Source organism: Mus caroli, chromosome 13, assembly GCF_900094665.2.
Source record: "Mus caroli chromosome 13, CAROLI_EIJ_v1.1, whole genome shotgun sequence".
In the NCBI taxonomy this organism is placed as follows: Eukaryota; Metazoa; Chordata; class Mammalia; order Rodentia; family Muridae; genus Mus; species Mus caroli.
This window is the reverse complement of record NC_034582.1, coordinates 88025145-88042623: the sequence shown is the minus strand read 5'-3', so window position 1 is coordinate 88042623 and position 17479 is coordinate 88025145. Positions and strand designations below refer to the sequence as shown.

General features: G+C 45.2%; 1 protein-coding gene across 2 annotated transcripts in view; it reads right to left on the bottom strand.

Annotated features, from left to right (window-relative positions):
* Positions 1–17189, bottom strand: part of Ap3b1 (adaptor related protein complex 3 subunit beta 1) — a 202794-nt gene extending 185605 nt beyond the window's left edge. Inside the window, exon 1 of one of the 2 annotated variants that reach the window (XM_029468582.1) lies at positions 16899–17189. In XM_029468582.1, the coding sequence (XP_029324442.1) occupies positions 16899–17026 (128 nt within the window). In that variant the 5' untranslated portion in view covers positions 17027–17189. The remainder of the gene's footprint in view (positions 1–16898) is intronic. The other variant, XM_021180280.2, reaches the window with a different exon arrangement.
* Between the last annotated feature and the right edge of the window lie 290 nt (positions 17190–17479).

Here is a 17479-nt window from a genome sequence, read left to right as displayed (position 1 = left end):
AGCTCTAAATTTTATACAAAGAAAACTGATTGCTGGAACCATAGTAAACACTGATTGTAATTATTCTCAGTGGCCGTCTGGAATGTCTGTGATATACCCCTTTGTAAGTCAAAGTGCATTTTATTTTCACTGATTGTACTTGGTCTGTATTTGGTTAGCATTAGCTCATGCAGATTCATCAGCTCAAAATTAATTAGTATTACAGAATGGTGTATCCCATCCAAACAATTCATCTTTGTTGGCTCCTACGCCTCGCTGCTACTGGCATGCCACCATGATAACGGGCATGATGCCACAGTAACAGATGGGCATGAACACAGACATGCCAAGCAGTCAGTTGGTGCATCAAGGCTGGGTATTAGTATTCACTCTTCCTCCAAGAAATTCATAAACTACATGAGGGCAAATCTAAGTTTCTACAACTGTGTTAGTGAGATATGCCAACTCAAAGCTAGATTAATTTTAAAACTCTTTTTTTAAAAGCAAACATGTTTCCAGGGCCACAGAAGGTAAGTTTCCCATCTGATGCGTTGGATCAGCCTTCTGTGGAGGGAGCTGGGGAGACCAATATGCAATCTCTAGTTGCGATAAGCTCGTCCCTGAAGCACTTGGGAAGGTCTGCTTCTAAATCGAAGCTTTTAAAAGGCACTGGTGGTGCCGTCAAGCTGGACAAGTTCTATGGCACTGCACCAAGCCTGTTCTCACACCACTGAACTCTACCCTTAGGAGGGGTCTGCTCCAAGATCTGGGGCAGGAACAGACAACACAAAACTGGGAGAGGTGTGGTCCGTGCCTGCAATTCCAGCAGTACTCCTGGAAATAGAAGCATCAGACTCAGGCACCTAGGGCAGCCTGAGCCTGTCTCAAAGGAAAGGAGGGTAGGAGTGCAAAAAGACAAAACCAATGTTTTTGGTTTTCTTTTTGTTATAGGTTTTTAAGTCATGTGGTCCCTCCAAGTTCCTGATGAAGGTTTCAAATAGAGATCTTAATAAAAGACCCCAGCCATACTTGACAGGAATATATTTTGCTTGTTTATTTATTTATTTATTTATTTAGGGTTTTGTTGTTGTTGTTGTTGGGGGTTTTTTTGTTTTTGATTTTGTTTTGTATTTGAGGCAAGGTTTCTCTGTATAGCCTTGGCTGTACTGGAATTCACTCTTTAGACTAGACTGGAACTCACAAAGATCTGCCTGCGCCTGTTCCCCAGTGTGTGCCACCACAGCTTGGTAACAAGAATCTAATCTAAATGTGTAAATCACTGAAGTTTATGTGGTCAACTTTTCTGTGTACTGAAAATGGATACTTGCCTCTAATTGTCTTTTTTTGGGGGGAGGGGGGGACTTTCGAGACAGGGTTTCTCTGTAGCCCTGGCTGTCCTGGAACTCAACTTTGTAGACCAGCTGGCCTTGAACTAAGAAATTCGCCAGCCTCTGCCTTCCAAGTGCTGGGATTAAAGGTGTGCGCCACCACACCCGGCCTAATTGTCTTTTTTAATTTAAATTTTCCTTATTATTAGTGTCTTGGGGGTGGGGCATGCCATGGTGCAAGTGTGTAAGCCGGAGGACAACTCTGAGGTCTTCTCTCCTTTGTAAGGGTTATGGATAATTGAACTCAGTTGTCAGTTTCGCAAACATGGGCGGTAAATGTCTTTAGGCACTCAGCCATCTTGGGGCCCTGTAACTATCCCTTTACATGAGATAGATAAGAAGTGAGCAACAGAGGCAGGGGCTGCTGGCCACGGCGGCTGCGACTTACACTTCAAATGGGGATCAGGGAAGGATAAAACACATCTGGCAGAGTGGAGGTGCAATGCCTTCAACAGTGGGTGGGCTCGTTTGGATCAAAACAAAGGAGCCCGTGAAAGCAGAGGTTCGAGGGGTGCTCATGACAGTGTGAAGGCCGACAGTGGGCTTTCGAGTCCATCCTAAGAACAGGGGTTATACAACTGAGTGCTACAGTGATGTCTTGGGGTGCCTTAGCCCACTTAAAGTTAATGCATTTTCTATGGCCGTGTTCTGACACGTGGAAAGACAGGCACACACATGAAGACTTTCTCCTCTGCAAACTGTAGAGAAGTAGCCCGCAGTTTTCAGTGACAGATGTAAATGTCACAACCTCCCAAAGCAAAAGGAACAGGCCCTATATTCTGGACACAAAAGCAATGGGATACAGGCAGTATGTTCTCATCCACAGAAAGACACAGACGCTAAAGTATCTCATATAGACCCAAATCCAGAGGTTTCTGGCTGAACAACTGGGCCTGTCCACAGCACTAGTGGCCACAGGTTCAGTCAAATAACTGAGACTACAGGCCCGGGGTCAGAGGGCACAGAGATCACTACAGAGTCCAGTTGGGCTGAGGATGTAACTCAGTGGCCGCAGAGCCCTGGTTCCCTCCCCACAGGGAATAACAAGTAGGACGGTTGGGCAGATTTACAAATTCTTGAGGTATATAAAAGAAAGCGCCGCTGGGCGTGGTGGCGCACGCCTTTAATCCCAGCACTTGGGAGGCAGAGGCAGGCAGATTTCTGAGTTTGAGGCCAGCCTGGTCTACAAAGTGAGTCCCAGGACAGCCAGGGCTATACAGAGAAACCCTGTCTCAAAAAAAAAAAAAAAAAAAAAAAAAACCAAAAAAAAAAAAAAAAAAAAAAAAAAGGAAGTGCCTAAAACTGAAAATAAAAATACTATATAAGGCTGAGTATGGTGGCACACACCTTTTATCTTAACACTTGGGAGGCAGAGGCAGAAAGATCTCTGAGTTTGAAACCAGCCTGGTCTACACAGAAACTTCTGGGATGGCCAGAGCTGCATAGTGAGACCCTGGCTCAAGCAAAGCCCATGTAAAGTATTACTGTTGTTACTACAGTTAGAATGCTGGCTCTCATCTCCAAGCTGAGGACAAAGGGTGGTGAGAAGCTATGGTGGCAGAGAGAGACTATGGTGGCATAGAGAAACTATGGTGGTATGATGGTTTGAATATCCCTGGCTCAGGGAGAGGCACTATTAGGAGGTATGGCCTTGTTGGAGAAAATGTGTTACTGTGGGGGTGGGCTTTTGAGAGACGTTCCTCCTAGCTGCCAGTCTTCTCCTGTTTGCCTTTGGAACCAGACTCTCAGCTCCTCCAGTACCATGTCTGCCTGGACGCTACCATGTTTCAGAACCTGTAAGCCAGCTCCAATTAAATATTTCCTTTATAAGAGTTGCCTTGGTCATACTGCCTCTTTACAGCTGACATAGAGTCAGTCTATGGTGGCATAGAGAAGCTATGGTGGTACAGAAAGGCTATGGTGGCAGAGATGTTATGGTGGCTTAGAGAGGCAGAGATAAAAAGACAAAAATACCCGTTGCACTGTTGCCAATTATACACATACATGCCAATCTCTGTCCTCAACTTTAATGTAAAGAAGAGTATGTGGGTATTCCATTACTTATGACAAATAAAAGGCTTTAAATTTTAGTAGGGAAAAGAAAATAGAAAATAAGAGGCAAGAAAAGATCAGTGTCCTAAAGTGATGCCACACAGTCCACACACTGACTAGCTGCATGCTGTCAATTTTGCTCTGAGTTTTCTAGCTGTGCCAGAGCCCTACCCGTCCTTGGCTTTGTCATTAGCCACTCCACCCAACTAAGACATATTAGCCATTAGCTAACTCTAGATTCCCACCTTCAGTAGGAGAGCCCATTCCATGCCGACTTCTAGCTTCCTAGCCCTTATCATTTTAACTGTCAGCTGCCCACGTCACAGCCCCAAACCCTGCAAACACCCAAAACTGCTCAACCCCTGCAACATGAAAACCCTATGACTTTTAACATCAGTCCTTTACTTAGCCTTGTCGTGGTCTCAGCAGTTACTCCTCCTACTCCGTTGTCTTCTTGGAAACTTCTACTTCTACACACAAGTAGATTTTCCCTACGATTCTTTCCCAGCCCCAGCTTGGATGTGTTTTAAACTAGCATCTTTCTGTACCAACCTCCTTGACAAATCGACATTCATAGCTTCCATTTAACAAAACCTCAGTCCATGTTGTGTACTGAGTTTCTTGGAATTGTGCATGACTGCAGATTCCTTCCAGAGACCAGGACAACATAAACAAGGCTCTAGCTGCAGTCAGACAAGCCCTCAGTCACCACAGGACCCCTTAGCTCTGTCACAGCCTCCTACCTTGTCCCCTCCCCTCCTCTGATGACTCCAAATCCATCCTGCCCTCCTCTGCGATTCCCTGGGCTTTTCTCTGACGTTCCCCTCCCTCCTCTAGTGCCCCCTCCTGCTCACCACGTTGGCATCATTTGTCCTTCCTCAACACAGCCCAAGATTCCATGTCTCCCTGTAGTCGCCATGCTTTCTCTGTGCCCTGAGCAACAACCTCTCTGGAGCCGGTCACCTGTCACTCACGGTTCAGGCTTCTGTCCATCTCCTACAGCTGCTCTCACACTGCTTCTCCACAACCAGGCTCACTGACAGATGCCTAGGCCACCAAATCCCATCAACACATCCCCTGACCTCACTGCCCCTCACACTCACCAGAAGCTGGCTTGGCTGCCCACAGACCTTCTAGAAACACTTTTCATTTCTGCCGGGAGCTCATTTCCAAGGGCCTGCCTCAACAACAGAATGCCTGTGAGCAAACGGGATGTTCGGCTGGGGATGCAGCTCAGGGCTACAGCTCGGGCCCAGCAAGCGCACAAGCAAACAAAAACAAAACAGTCAACATTAAATAAAAATCTAAGACCTTGTACTTATATACTTGAGTTATTCCAAATGCTAGTGAAATATGATTCAAAAATAGGACAGAAACATATAATAATTTTAAAACTGAAAAAGTAAAGCAATGCTTAATGTGAAAATTAACAATAATTCCATAATCTTATCAGCTGGAAAAGGGCAAAAGAATTTCTTAGAGAATTCAGTGGATCTTAATGGTGCCACAATGGTGGTAATAATGACTGGATTACACATTAGAGGAGCACTCTTAACTGTATCACACGGCAAGCAAGCATTCTTAACTAGATTACACATCAAACAAGCACTCTTAACTGCATGCAGCTGTCAGTAAATACTAACAGAAGAGTTAACAGTCTATATTTAACCAGGTTAGACCTTTCCATCTTCAAAACTACTCAGAGTAGAGGTTCTTCTTCTGCTACCCTCATCCTCATTTCATCCCAAGGAACTCCGAGGCCAGGAGCCATGGTAGGCTGCTGGGCACATGAACTCTCTGACAGGCTTTCAGACCAGCAGACTAGCCCGAGTAGACATCCAAGCCAGAGCAGTGTGCCTTCCTGCCTCAAATGCTCACAAAAAGCCACATACCTGTCATCTTTCTTTCAGAAGGCTTAGTTAGCCTCTGGGCTACATCTCAAACACAGTGCATTAACTGTGTGTGTACTGCCAACTTCCACAGCTTCTCCAAACTGAAATCTCTGTTTCTGGCTTTCCAAGTGAGCACCTCTTCCTCCCTCTCCTCAATGTTGGCTTTATCAAGAGTCCACACTGGCCTTTCACATAGCACACGCTGCCCACTTGATGGTGTCCAACATCATTACCAAATGGTAACTTGCAAATGTTATCATCAGCCTAGGTATGAAGCTACATCTACCAATCTGACTGCTCAGAAGATGTTCCTCTATCAAAACTCAAGAGACCCAAAACAGAACCCAACGCCTCCCTTCCTCACTCCAAACTTGCTCCACTTGTTTTCCCAACATCATACAATGCCACCATCCTCATGACAGTCCAATTTAATACCTCAAACATTTTTAAAGCAAATCTCCATAAATGTATTACTCTTCTGCTTAGAATTCTTTGCCAGCTCCTTAACTGTGCAAACTTTCATGACAAAGTCCAAAACTCAGCGCAGAGTGCCTGCCGCATGATTTGTACATGAGCTCTCACAGGTCCTTCCTTTTCTCCCAGCTTTGTGCTCTGCTCCAGTGAACTTTCTCATGTTCCCCACTGAGCTCTATATCGCTGCCCATACACCAGCAGTCCTCCGTGGATGTTCCATAACAGAAGAATCTCTGTAGTACTCCACTACCGGATGTGCTAACAGCTAGCTACACAGCCCTACAGCCTCATTCCAGTGGGAATGGCAAACTGAGTCTTCTGTTTCACTTCAAGTTAAATGGGTCCATTTGGCTAACAGCCATGATAAACAGCAGAGCTCTGAACGGATTTGATCCCTCTGCAAGCTAGAGACAGGTGTATAAGGAAAGTCTTCGTAAGACTTGCCATCCAGTGACACTGATACTCAGGCAATTCCTAACTTACTCTCAACATCATTCTCTCTTAATTTTAAAACTGAAAAACTAAGGTAGCTGTGCTATAGCTAAGGTTTCATTCTCTGTGTATGTGTGTGTATGTAAATAAAACATGTATTACTTGCATGCCACAGTTGTGTGTGTGTGTATTTGTGTATCACTATCAACACCCCAAATGCATATTTCTCACAACAAAACCGCATCCTGAAAGAAAAACAGAAGGTGGAGGAGTCCAAGTCTCCCTAGAGTTAACTGGCTCTCTCCGGGAATGAAATTGAGGCTTATTTTGGAGCTGGTGTACATGCGCTAAGTGTTCTGTGAGGAAAGAAGGTGTTAGTCCTGTATTCTCTTCCTAGTAGTGTTTTTCCCTCTCCATCAGCTGGCTCCTTGAACAAGGACTTAGCAGTTTCTGCCATCTCACAAAAAGCCCCTTCCCACAACATGTCTCTGCAGGCATGTTTCTTTGTTTCCTGCACTAGAGCACACTTTACCTATAATTCTTCACCTTTCTCTCAAGTCCACTTAGGCACGTCACTGTACCTAAAATACTGGTCAAGATTACCAAAGTCTGACAGGCAGCAGTGGCATACACCTTTAATCCCAGCCCTCCCTCAGGCAGAGGCAGGTGGACCTCTGTGAGTTTGAGGTGAGACTGGCCAAAAGAGAGAGTTCCAGGACAGCCAGGGCTACACAGAGAAACCCTGCTTCTGTTAAAGAGAAAGGGAAAAAAAAGATTACCAAGTTCTCCACAGCAACAAACCCAAACAAACCCAAACTCACATCTCAGTGGTTGCCTTCCTTGGCCTGTCTGGATGCTCTGACCTTGTTACACCCAAGAGTCCAGCGTTTAGCACTCCAGCTTCATTTCACCCAATCCTAAGCCTCATTCCTCCCTTACACTCCAAATGCAGACTTACAGACCCAGCTGTCTATTTACTAACTCTACTTTCATGTGCAATGCTATCATGCCCCTTCATCTGGGGGTTTTGTCTGACTGCTTATCTTGACATGGTCTTCTTCAGTGTACTCAGTGGCAATTCTAAACTTCCACTACATGTACGAAAGAGCTCAGATGCACCAGCACTGTCTTTTTCTTACCCATCTATCATAGCCAGAGCATCAGCAAAATGGACCATCCTGTGGGTTATCTCTCTGCTAGCTCCCATCTCAAACCTGTGAATAATTACTAGCTGACGGGGAGCCTGCTAGGTCTTTTTAAAGGTAAACAGGGCCATCCCACTCCTTGCCTCAAACCCTCAATGGCATTCCTTCTCTCTGGGAGGTAAAAACCCCAAGTCTTTACATGGCCCTCTACAAGCTAGCCCCCATCCTGTATCCAAAATCTCACTTCTCATTTCATCTTCTACTAATTTACTTACTGTTCCTCCTTTGCTTGCCCCAGTCACACTGTCCTCTCTCCTGATCCTCACATAGGTCAGAAATTCTCTTGCCTTGATGCCTGAGCAACTGCTATGCCTGTGGATGGACAGACCCTCGTGTCACGCCCTTGCCTCTGTCATATATGTGTTCCTGGTCTTTCTCCTGACACTATACTGCAAACTCCATCCCAACCTCACACTAAACTATCCTGTATTCCACCCTCCGACTGCATTTCCAGTCATCAGATGGCTGCACGGTGACTCGTTCAGTGCATATCTTCCCGAGCTAGAACTATACACTCCAGTGGCTTTCCATAGCTTACTCCTCAGCATCACCAACAGTGATCTGAGTTCCATCCCTGGCCCATTTGGTGAAATGAGCAAAGCAATGCCCAAAAGCTGTCTACTGATCCCAACATGGAACGGAACATACTTTCAGGCATACAAACACACAAGCATTCACGCACGTGCACATATGTGCACGCATACACACAAAGTGGGAAAGGCAAAGGCCAAGGCCAAGGAGGGAAGAAATAATATTTTTAAAGAGCAATGCCTAGCATGCAGACAACATTCTTATGTGTTGAATCAAAAATTACTTCTAAAATTTGTTAGTTATGGAAATACATCTGTCACACAATTGACACTTAACAGTTAACCATGTTCTAAATACACAATGAACTTAAAACTCTCCAACAGCTTAGCTTGCAGAATAAGCTCCAAAACCCTTTGCTACGGAGCCCAGCACAATCTGGTCCCACCTTCACTGCCTCCTCACCACTCTGCCATCATGCACTAACAGCTTCCCCATCCCTCATGAGCATAGTCTTAACCCATTACAAGAGCAAAGATGATGCACAATGCCAAGCCACGGTTTAGGACCAGCCTCAGTACAGTCTCCCTTGTTCGGCCTCCATGCTACCTCATCCTGCTGAAGTATGAGACTCTGGCCTTCTGATTGGGACATCAGCTCCTAGCAGCAATATGAGTAGTCAGCCCACTCACAAGCAGGCACCGGCTACAGACTGTCTACTTGTGTGGATCTGTGGACTTGTTGCAGCTGCTATGCTAAATGTCTTCCCTAAATACAACCAGCACTGTTCATAATATGAAATACAGGAAATCATTTCCTCCCTGATTGTTCTACTTTGGGCTCTTCACTTTAAATTTTCAATTTGGACTGGGGGCAATTTGTTTTTGTCAGTGGTTCATTTATATATGCCAGCGCGATGCTGTCATATTATTTTACTATGACACATTTATCATTCTGTGAGTGTAACTTTAATGCAGTTTTTTTTTTTTTTTAAAGAACATTTCGGTGAGCCATCTGTCTGCTTTTTGTTGTTGCTGATGTTTAAATTCCTTCCTTCCAAGGAATGATGCTCAAAGATCTAAGTGTCTCCTAAGATAGCACTACTTCACCGCTTATAATCTGACAAGCTGGAAAGGTAGAGATTCGGATTTTTAGAAATTTCGATCATCTTAAAGTAGCCTATATCAAGGGAGGAGCAGGCCCCTGGCTGAGTACCTACCACACATAAGTCAGCACTGACTCTCCTGCAAGAATAGGACCACATGAAGCCAAGCCAAGGGAGCACCACAGAAGGCAGCGCTCTGCTTACCAGCAGGCTTCCTCACATTCATTCATCACATTTGGTTTAAGACATATCTCAAGAATTCAATTATATTAATAAATGCCATTTGATAGGTATATCACACTGGAAAGGCAAGAATTCCAACGCAATTTAACAGAAAGTATATGCCTGTGCTACTGTCAGGAGATAGATGACTACTGTCTATAGGAGAACCACAGGGTGGGGAGTCCAGCTCGTGGCAGACCATAAACTTACCATGTACAAGACCCTGAATCAGATCACAGCACCAAGACAAACACGAACCCAAAGGAGTACATATGGAGTAATCCCAAGTTTTAATTAAACCTACCTTTGAAGAGTATGAGACGTAAAACTTTGATTGGCATGTTAATCCCAAGTTAATTAAACCTAAGAGTCAAGACTAAAGCAATGCCATGAAGAAAATGGCTGTGCAGAATTATTGCAGGTGGTTAAGTTGCCTTTTGTATAGGGGCCACCGAACAAGGTGCACAGGATCAAACCACAGGCTTAGCACAGAATGCTGTGTACAAAATCTACCACTGAGCAATATCCTCAGATACCCTGTGTGTGTGTGTGCATTGTGTGTGTGTGTGTGTGTGTGTGTGAGATGTTTGCACATGTATGCAAGTGTCCACACCGATCAAAAGAAGGTGGCAAGTAGGTGAAGCTGGAGTTACAGGATTGAGCCCCATATGTGGGCTGGGAACTCAACTCCAGTCCTCTACAAGACAGCAAGTGCTCTCAACTGCTGAGCTCTCTCTCTCTCTCTCTCTCTCTCTCTCTCTCTCTCTCTCTCTCTCTCTCTCTCTCTCCAAGCCTTCACTTCTGAGACAGTAAGTCCTAACGCAGTCTGATTCCCAAAGTAAAAGGACCCAGAAACACACACCAGGCAAAACTATGAACCAAAACATACTCTCCTGATCCACTTCACATAAATTATGTCACTTAATATTACAATATGTGTGAGACATTTCTTCAAGTCAGCAGTTCTCAACCTGTGGTTTGTGTACCAGATATCCTGCATACCAGACATTTACATTGCAACTCAAACAGCAGGCAAATTATAGTTATGAATAGCAATGAAATAACTTTATGGTTGGGGTCACCACAACACGAGGACTGTTACTAAAGGGTCACAGCGTTAGGAAAGTTGAGAACCACTGCTCAACAAATATCCACTGAGTTCCTAGAATCCCAAGGCCACAGAATCAGAAACACAGAGTAAAAATAAAGAGGAGCAAGCTCTTACAACCGAAACCATAAAGAATCATTAAATAAAAAGCAAAAGCATGACATAGATGCTAATAAAACTGAACATCAGTGGAAACTGAAACAGTCGCATAAACACATTACATACGGCCTCATAGTGTGACACGCTGACACGTTTTAAGCTGTGTCAAAATAACGGTTTACTATTAGTGAAGCACTGACACCTAGAACTGGCTTATTTTGAAAAGTATACTTAAGGCCACCCTCTAAATAGAAGACAGCTTCATTAGGTGCATGTCTTCTGCCTTCTTGAAAGACGGCAAAAATGGCGGACATAAAGCTGGGCTTGCGACAGTGTAAGACAGGCCAGGTATGTGTGAGCTCCTGACTCAGCAGCAGCGAGAAGCACTGGGATCAAAGATGAGAGGGAGTGAGGGAGTGAGGGAGTGAGGGAGTGAGGGAGTGAGGGAGTGAGGGAGTGAGGGAGTGAGGGAGTGAGGGAACACTCAAGACTGACACCCCAAAGCTGATAGCGGCGACGAAAATGCACTTACTGTAACTGCCACTTCTGGGAAACATGCAGCCCTCTGGTAGTCTCTGAAAACGCTCTGCGGATCTAAAGGAACAAATCCACTCCAACAGCAGCAGAGGTCAAGCCTCGCCTTTCAGTGTAGCTCAGTCAGTAGGTGATAGATTGCTGGATTCCTGGTTGCTAACCTTTAATATTACATGCAAGCGCGGGCCTCTGTGGCCTCCATTCCATTTACCCTCACTGGGAACTCTTTCCAGATTCTTCTATTCAGAAGCAAATGGGTTTTATGAACACTCTGCCTTGGGTGGTTCCCCAAGCTTTCCAATCTGCTGCTGAGAACACTCGGGTCCACCGCGCTCTCCCTCCACACAGATCCTGCAGCTCTCCCGGCTCCTTCAGTGACTCTCACCAGTTTTCCTAGTTTTGACTCTAGTTTAGAAATCACTCTCTTCTGAGCACAGAGACTCATGTTTGTAAGCCCAGTACTAAAGAGGGTTGAGGAAAAAGGACTGCTAATCTGTCTACACACAGGGAGTCCCAGGCCAGCCTCAACAGTAGGAGATCATACCACTAAGCAGACAGGCTGACTGACAGACAGACAGACAGGAAGAAGAGACAGGGAAAGGAAAGAAGGAAAGGGGAAGGAAAGAGAAAAGGAGGAAGGGAAGATGAGAGCTTTCTTGTAAATATGCTCTTACATAAATCTCCCAGAACAGGCAAGAATTGACCACACCTTTCAAGAAACAAGGAAACTGAAATTTGAGGAAATCAACCAAGCTGAGCAAGAGAACACTGCTATCATTGGAAAGCATTAACTTAAACCTTGCCGTCTTCTGCCTCCTGTAACCTTCTAATAGCTCGACGCTCTCTAGGGAAAGAGACTCGGGGAACCCTGTGCTCTGGTGTAACCAACACATACATCTGCGATCACTCTTATGCTTCTGCTGAACTGAGAAGAGAAAAGAGAGGAGCTGGGTGACTATCAAACTAGTGACATGGAAGGGGTCTGAGTGACAACGGCTCCCACAGGCCCACATGTGCAATGCTTGCTCCCACTTAGTGAAACTGTCTGGGAAGGACTGGTGGGTGTGTGCTTGTTAGAGAACGTGTGGTCTTGCTTCTGGGACTGGGCTTTGAGGTTTCAAAAACCCACACCAGGACCAGTCCTGCTCCCTCTGCCTGCTGCCTGCAGATCAGGATGGAAAGTTCTCACCTACTGGTCCAGCGCCAAGCCTGTCTATTCCATGACAATCATGGCCCGACATTCTGAAACTATAAGCAAACTCCCCGTTAAATGCTTCTTCTACAGAAGTTGCCTCCTCGGTCACGGTCAGTTGCCTTGCAGTAGCAGAACAGTAACTAAAACACATCCCATAGAACATGAGCCTATTAAAATTCTCAATGAACGACTTCAGAGCTCTGAGAAAGAAGTGAGGAGCCAAAGGCAGAGGCATACAGAGGCAGAATTGCTAACTTACCCTGGTTTGTTCAGTTCATAACGTACACACATGTTGAAATGCCACAATGAACATCATAAATACATACAATTACATGTTAATAAAATGCTTTAAATGATGGCTTACATTATTTTACTGAGATACATAAAAAGACACTTAGAAATTCAGAAGAAAAATCAGAAAATTGACTGGTCTTAGGCTTCATCTAGAAACTATTTTGCAATTAAATGATAAACCAGAGAGAAATTGAAATTATTTCTATACCCAAATACACTAAGATGAGGAAGGTTCTTTTTCTTTCTTTTCTTTTTTCTTTTTTCTTTCTTTTTTTTTTTTTTTTTTTTTGGAAAAAAAAAAAAAAATAATTTCAATTAAGAGCGCTCACTGCTCTTCCGAAGGTCCTTCGTTCAAATCCCAGCAACCACATGATGGCTCACAACCATCCATAATGAGATCTGATGCCCTCTTCTGGGGTATCTGAGGACAGCTACAGTGTACTTACATATACTAATAAATAAATCTTTAAAAAAAAAAAAGAAGAAGAAGAAGAAAAAGAAAAAGAAAAAGAACTTAAATGATAACTAAAAGCAATGAAAGTATAGACTATTCCAAAATAAAGCAGGGGGTTGGGGGAGGGGAATAACTTAGTTCTTTACATGTAAAAGTGAAGAAATGAAAAACATTAAGGCCAATAAACTAACACATGGGGATGATGAACAAAACAGATATGCTGAGGACATGCTTTCAAAGACAATGGAAGTCTCTCCAATTCTGGTTTTGTCTGAAGGATGAGAAGGGCTACAAAACTACAAATAACTTCTGAAAACAAAATCCCAGTAACTGACTGGGAAGAGATTAGCCATCCCTGGAACAGTCAGTGAAGTGCTGAACAACAGAGTCCAAAACACACACCATGAGAGGGCACACACATGGCAGAGGACACAGGGAGCACGGGCAGGGCACGGCACTCACGGAAAGGTGGGTTCAGACCTGGATTGTAGACTAGGGATGCACAGCCCAAGCAGTGAGGAGCTCCTGGGTGTTTCCCAGCTCCCAAATCAGGTGGCTCACAGCTGTGTGTGACTCTAAGCCCAGGGGATCTGATGTCCTCCTCTGGACTCCTTGATCACCTACACTTACCTGCACACGCACAGAGAGACACACAATCACACTCAAAGACACACAAATAAAAATAAAAAAAAAAACTTCACAACTGACTGTTGAATTCTTTAATGAAAAAGCTAGCTAAATGGTCTTGAGGTATCTTCCCACAGACCCAGACTTGGGGAGGAGGTAAAAATAGTAATTATATAGAGTCAAGATACCAGAAAAGCCCTTAGCTGGAAAAATTAGGAAGACGGGGTATCCTTGTGTTTCTAGCCACAACAGAAGAAACATTACCTACACCAGCGCTCTAATCAGGACCTTATAACCCAAACCTGAAGACGATGAGACGCCAGCAAATGCCCGCCCGGTGATTAGCGCGCTATAAAATAATCAGCTGATACTCTTTATATATGTCAGGGGGTCAAGGGGTCCCGGGAGACAAAGAAAGGCTAAGAACTCACTAATGGAGAGTAAAGGGATTAATAAGAACACTGCGTGACTACTGTATGACACTAGACTAGATCCCGTAGTAACAAAAGGCATCAGGGAAGAAAAGAGCAAACCTGGACTGCATTCTATAGTAAACTCCTTGATCATATCTGTAGCCACAATTACTTAAGAGACTGTTTTTATTACCAAAAACATATGCTAAGGTTTTAAGGGTAAAGGACACAAATTAAACATAATCTTCATGATTCAGAAGACAACTTTTCATGTGAAATGTGTGTGCATAGGTAAGTGTGTGTGTGAATGTGAAAGGAAAGGGGTGGAGAGGAAGGTAGAGAGAAGAGGGGAGGGGAGGGGAGGGGAGGGCCAGGTGAGCACAGCAACGCTGTTTGGACTGGTGACTCTGGACTGAGGAGACAGCTCAGTGGTCAAGAAACCAGACTGATCTCCCAGAAGAGATTTCCAGTTTCATTTCCAGCACCATATTAGGCAGCTTACAACTGCCTGTTGACACCAGTTCCAGGGAAATCTAATGCCTTCTTCTGGCCTCCGTGGGTACGGTACAAACGCACACACCAACACAAGTAAGTAAAAAGTGAAAAACTAAAATAATAATTGGTGATTCTACATAAAAAGAGTGGTTCTCCTTACAAAGGCTGGGGCAAAAAACCCTGAAATGATCTTAAAGTAAACACAAAAGGAAAAGAAGCTCTTTCAGAGTAACTCGTTAGAAAGTAGAGCAATGGAACCGGGTGTGATAGATAGGCCACACCTATAAACCCAAGCATGCAAGAGCCTAAGGCAGGGAATACAAGTTTGAGGCCAGCCTGGGCTACATAGTAAGATCCTATCTCAAAAGACAAACGTTTTTAACGGGAGCTCAGGAGAGATTAAGTGGCCACTTCCAGAACAAGAGTCTGTCGCTTCCTACACAATTAGCTCCATCAGGCTGCAGCTCAGTAGCCAAAGTGTTTCAACTCCGGAAAGCTTCAAGGTCATATAGTAGCTATGGCCACTATTCCAAGTTTTAAACTTTTGGTGAGCTGTATGCAGTCCCTAAAAATAGCATTGATTTCAAGTAGTTAATAGCCTATGCAAACAAACACATTAAAGAAAGAACAGAGATGATAATGTCTAGGTTCAAATTCTGACAGCTTTGTGACCTTGGGCAAATTAACCAACTGGACTCCAATCTCCTCACCCATAATGTGGAATCAGAGAAGCACCAGTAACAGCCCCCTAAGGACGGAGGACGGGGATGGAGCTCGGAGGCAGAGCACTTGCCTAAGCAAAGCTCCAGCAATGCAGAACACACTGCAGATGATAATTATGAAGACCCATGCACAAGCATTCAAGGTTAGCTCCTTGTAACTCAACTCTAACGTCAACTGCACTAGGAAGCCATGCATTCTTCCCAAATCAGACCCAAGCTTTACAGGATCTAAAAGAAAAGGAAAAAACACCTCAGATGCTTACACGTCAGAAAAGCTGACTTAAGTGTACCACAAGTCACATGCAAATTCAACAACTGAGACCTTCTTCTGAGGGAAATGTGGAGTTACCAAAAACTCCTTGTCACACAAATGCACACAAAGACAAAAGACATCTACTATGTTTTACACTTTCATATCCTGAAAATAATGAACACAAAGATAATTAATATGCTTTATGCAAGATGTTAGTCAATAGAGGCAAATTTTAATCTCAATTTCAGCTACTAAGCACCTGGGAGGCAGAGGCAGGAGAATGGCAAGTTCCAGTTTGAGGCCACCCTGAGCTACAGGACAAGATTGTCTCTAACCACCTTCCCTACCAATTATTATTTTAGTTATACCTCTTAACGTCCATAAAATTATCAGCCAAGTTTTCTTACCTTAAGTGGGTAGAATGTAGTGATAGCCTATTATGTTTTACTATACTGCGTAACAATAAGAGATCAAAACTTAAAAAAAACAAAACGAAAAGAATGTGTAATGGCACGGTGGTGTGTGCACTGGAGTAGCAGAGGCAGGAGGATTTCTCTGAGTTTCAGGCTAGCCTGCTCTACCTAGTGAGTTCCAGGCCAGCCAAGGTTACACAGTGAGACCCTGTCAGAAAGAAAGGGGTGGGGAACTACAAATAAGCTATGTTGTCATAATTCTGTACATTTATGCACAGCCCATCACCACGCCAAAATGTAAAAACCAAACTAAAACAGAACCCGCTAAGGATGTTTTCAATTTTTGACGGTATTTGACGTGAACCATAAGTAACTTTTTACAAAAATCAGTATACACGGTTGGTGCTTATTTTTAAAATTCATACTATTTGTAAAGAACTAGAACTGGGTTTGGTTCACAACAACACTCTATTTAAATATTATCTCAGTGCTCCAGGGGAGGGAGCGCGGGGTAGTACCCTGGTGCAAAGACCATCACGTGAAAAAACGCCAAAGGTGGTAGAAAAAATAATTGTCATTTATAGAGAAACCCCAAACCACCGCTTAGTCCCTACATTATAGGGTCCCAATAAACAGCAGGCCCACTCCCCACTCCCTTCCCCAAATACCCTCGTCACCTTTAAATAAAGTCTGATCCTGTAGACCTCAAATTCACTAGAAGTTCAAAATTCAAACTCCTGTGCGCAGCCCAGAACAACTCAGTCAACGGTTTGGGAAGTGGAACCTCGGCTCACCAACTGGTTTGCTTTTTCCCCCCACCAAAGTTTGAAGACCACAGGCGCCGCCTTGGGCGTCCCCAGACGTCCCCAACAAGCCCCGCACCCGGCGGGGCCACCCCCACCCACCGACCCACCGCAGCGGGGGCGGCAGGGAGGTTCCCCAGGAACCGAGAGCAGCCCGGGCGGCCGCCTCGCGTCCCGGCAGCGCTCCCGCACCCCGAGCCCCGGTCCTCACTTCTTCCAATCGCTGCTGAAGAGGCCGAAGGCGCCCGAGGGAGAGATGGTCGAGGTGGCCTCCTGCCCGAGCTCCGCCGCCTCCCCTCCTCCCGACTGCTCGTTGTAGGCGAAACTGTTGCTCGACATCGCGGCGGTGCTGGCCAGCGGGCGGGTGCGGGAGGGAGCGTGCGGGGTCCTCTACGGATGGCTGGCGTTCGGAGGACACCGAACCAAACTAGTTCTGGGGCGGAGGGGGCGCGCGCCGGCGCTTCCGGGCTCGTCACTGCTCCGGCTGACCGGGCGGCCCACCCCCTGCGCGTGCGCACTGTGTCCGTGCGGGCCCGCGCCTGCCGCTCCCGGTGCACTAGATTGTCGCGCTCCGGGTGTTAGGGGCGGCCGGGAAGCTGCACCCGGACCCTTAACAGGAAGCTGGGGTTTTGCACCGGGTCTGCCGGAGGGTCGTGGGCACGTAAAGAACTGGATATGAGGCCCTTGGATGCGTTTTGGTGGAGGAGATCTCAGATCCTCCAGGGTTCGTTACTTCTTCTCTTCTGCTGTCCACTGATCGCTCCCCGATGGCTCCTGAAACGCGGTGCACAG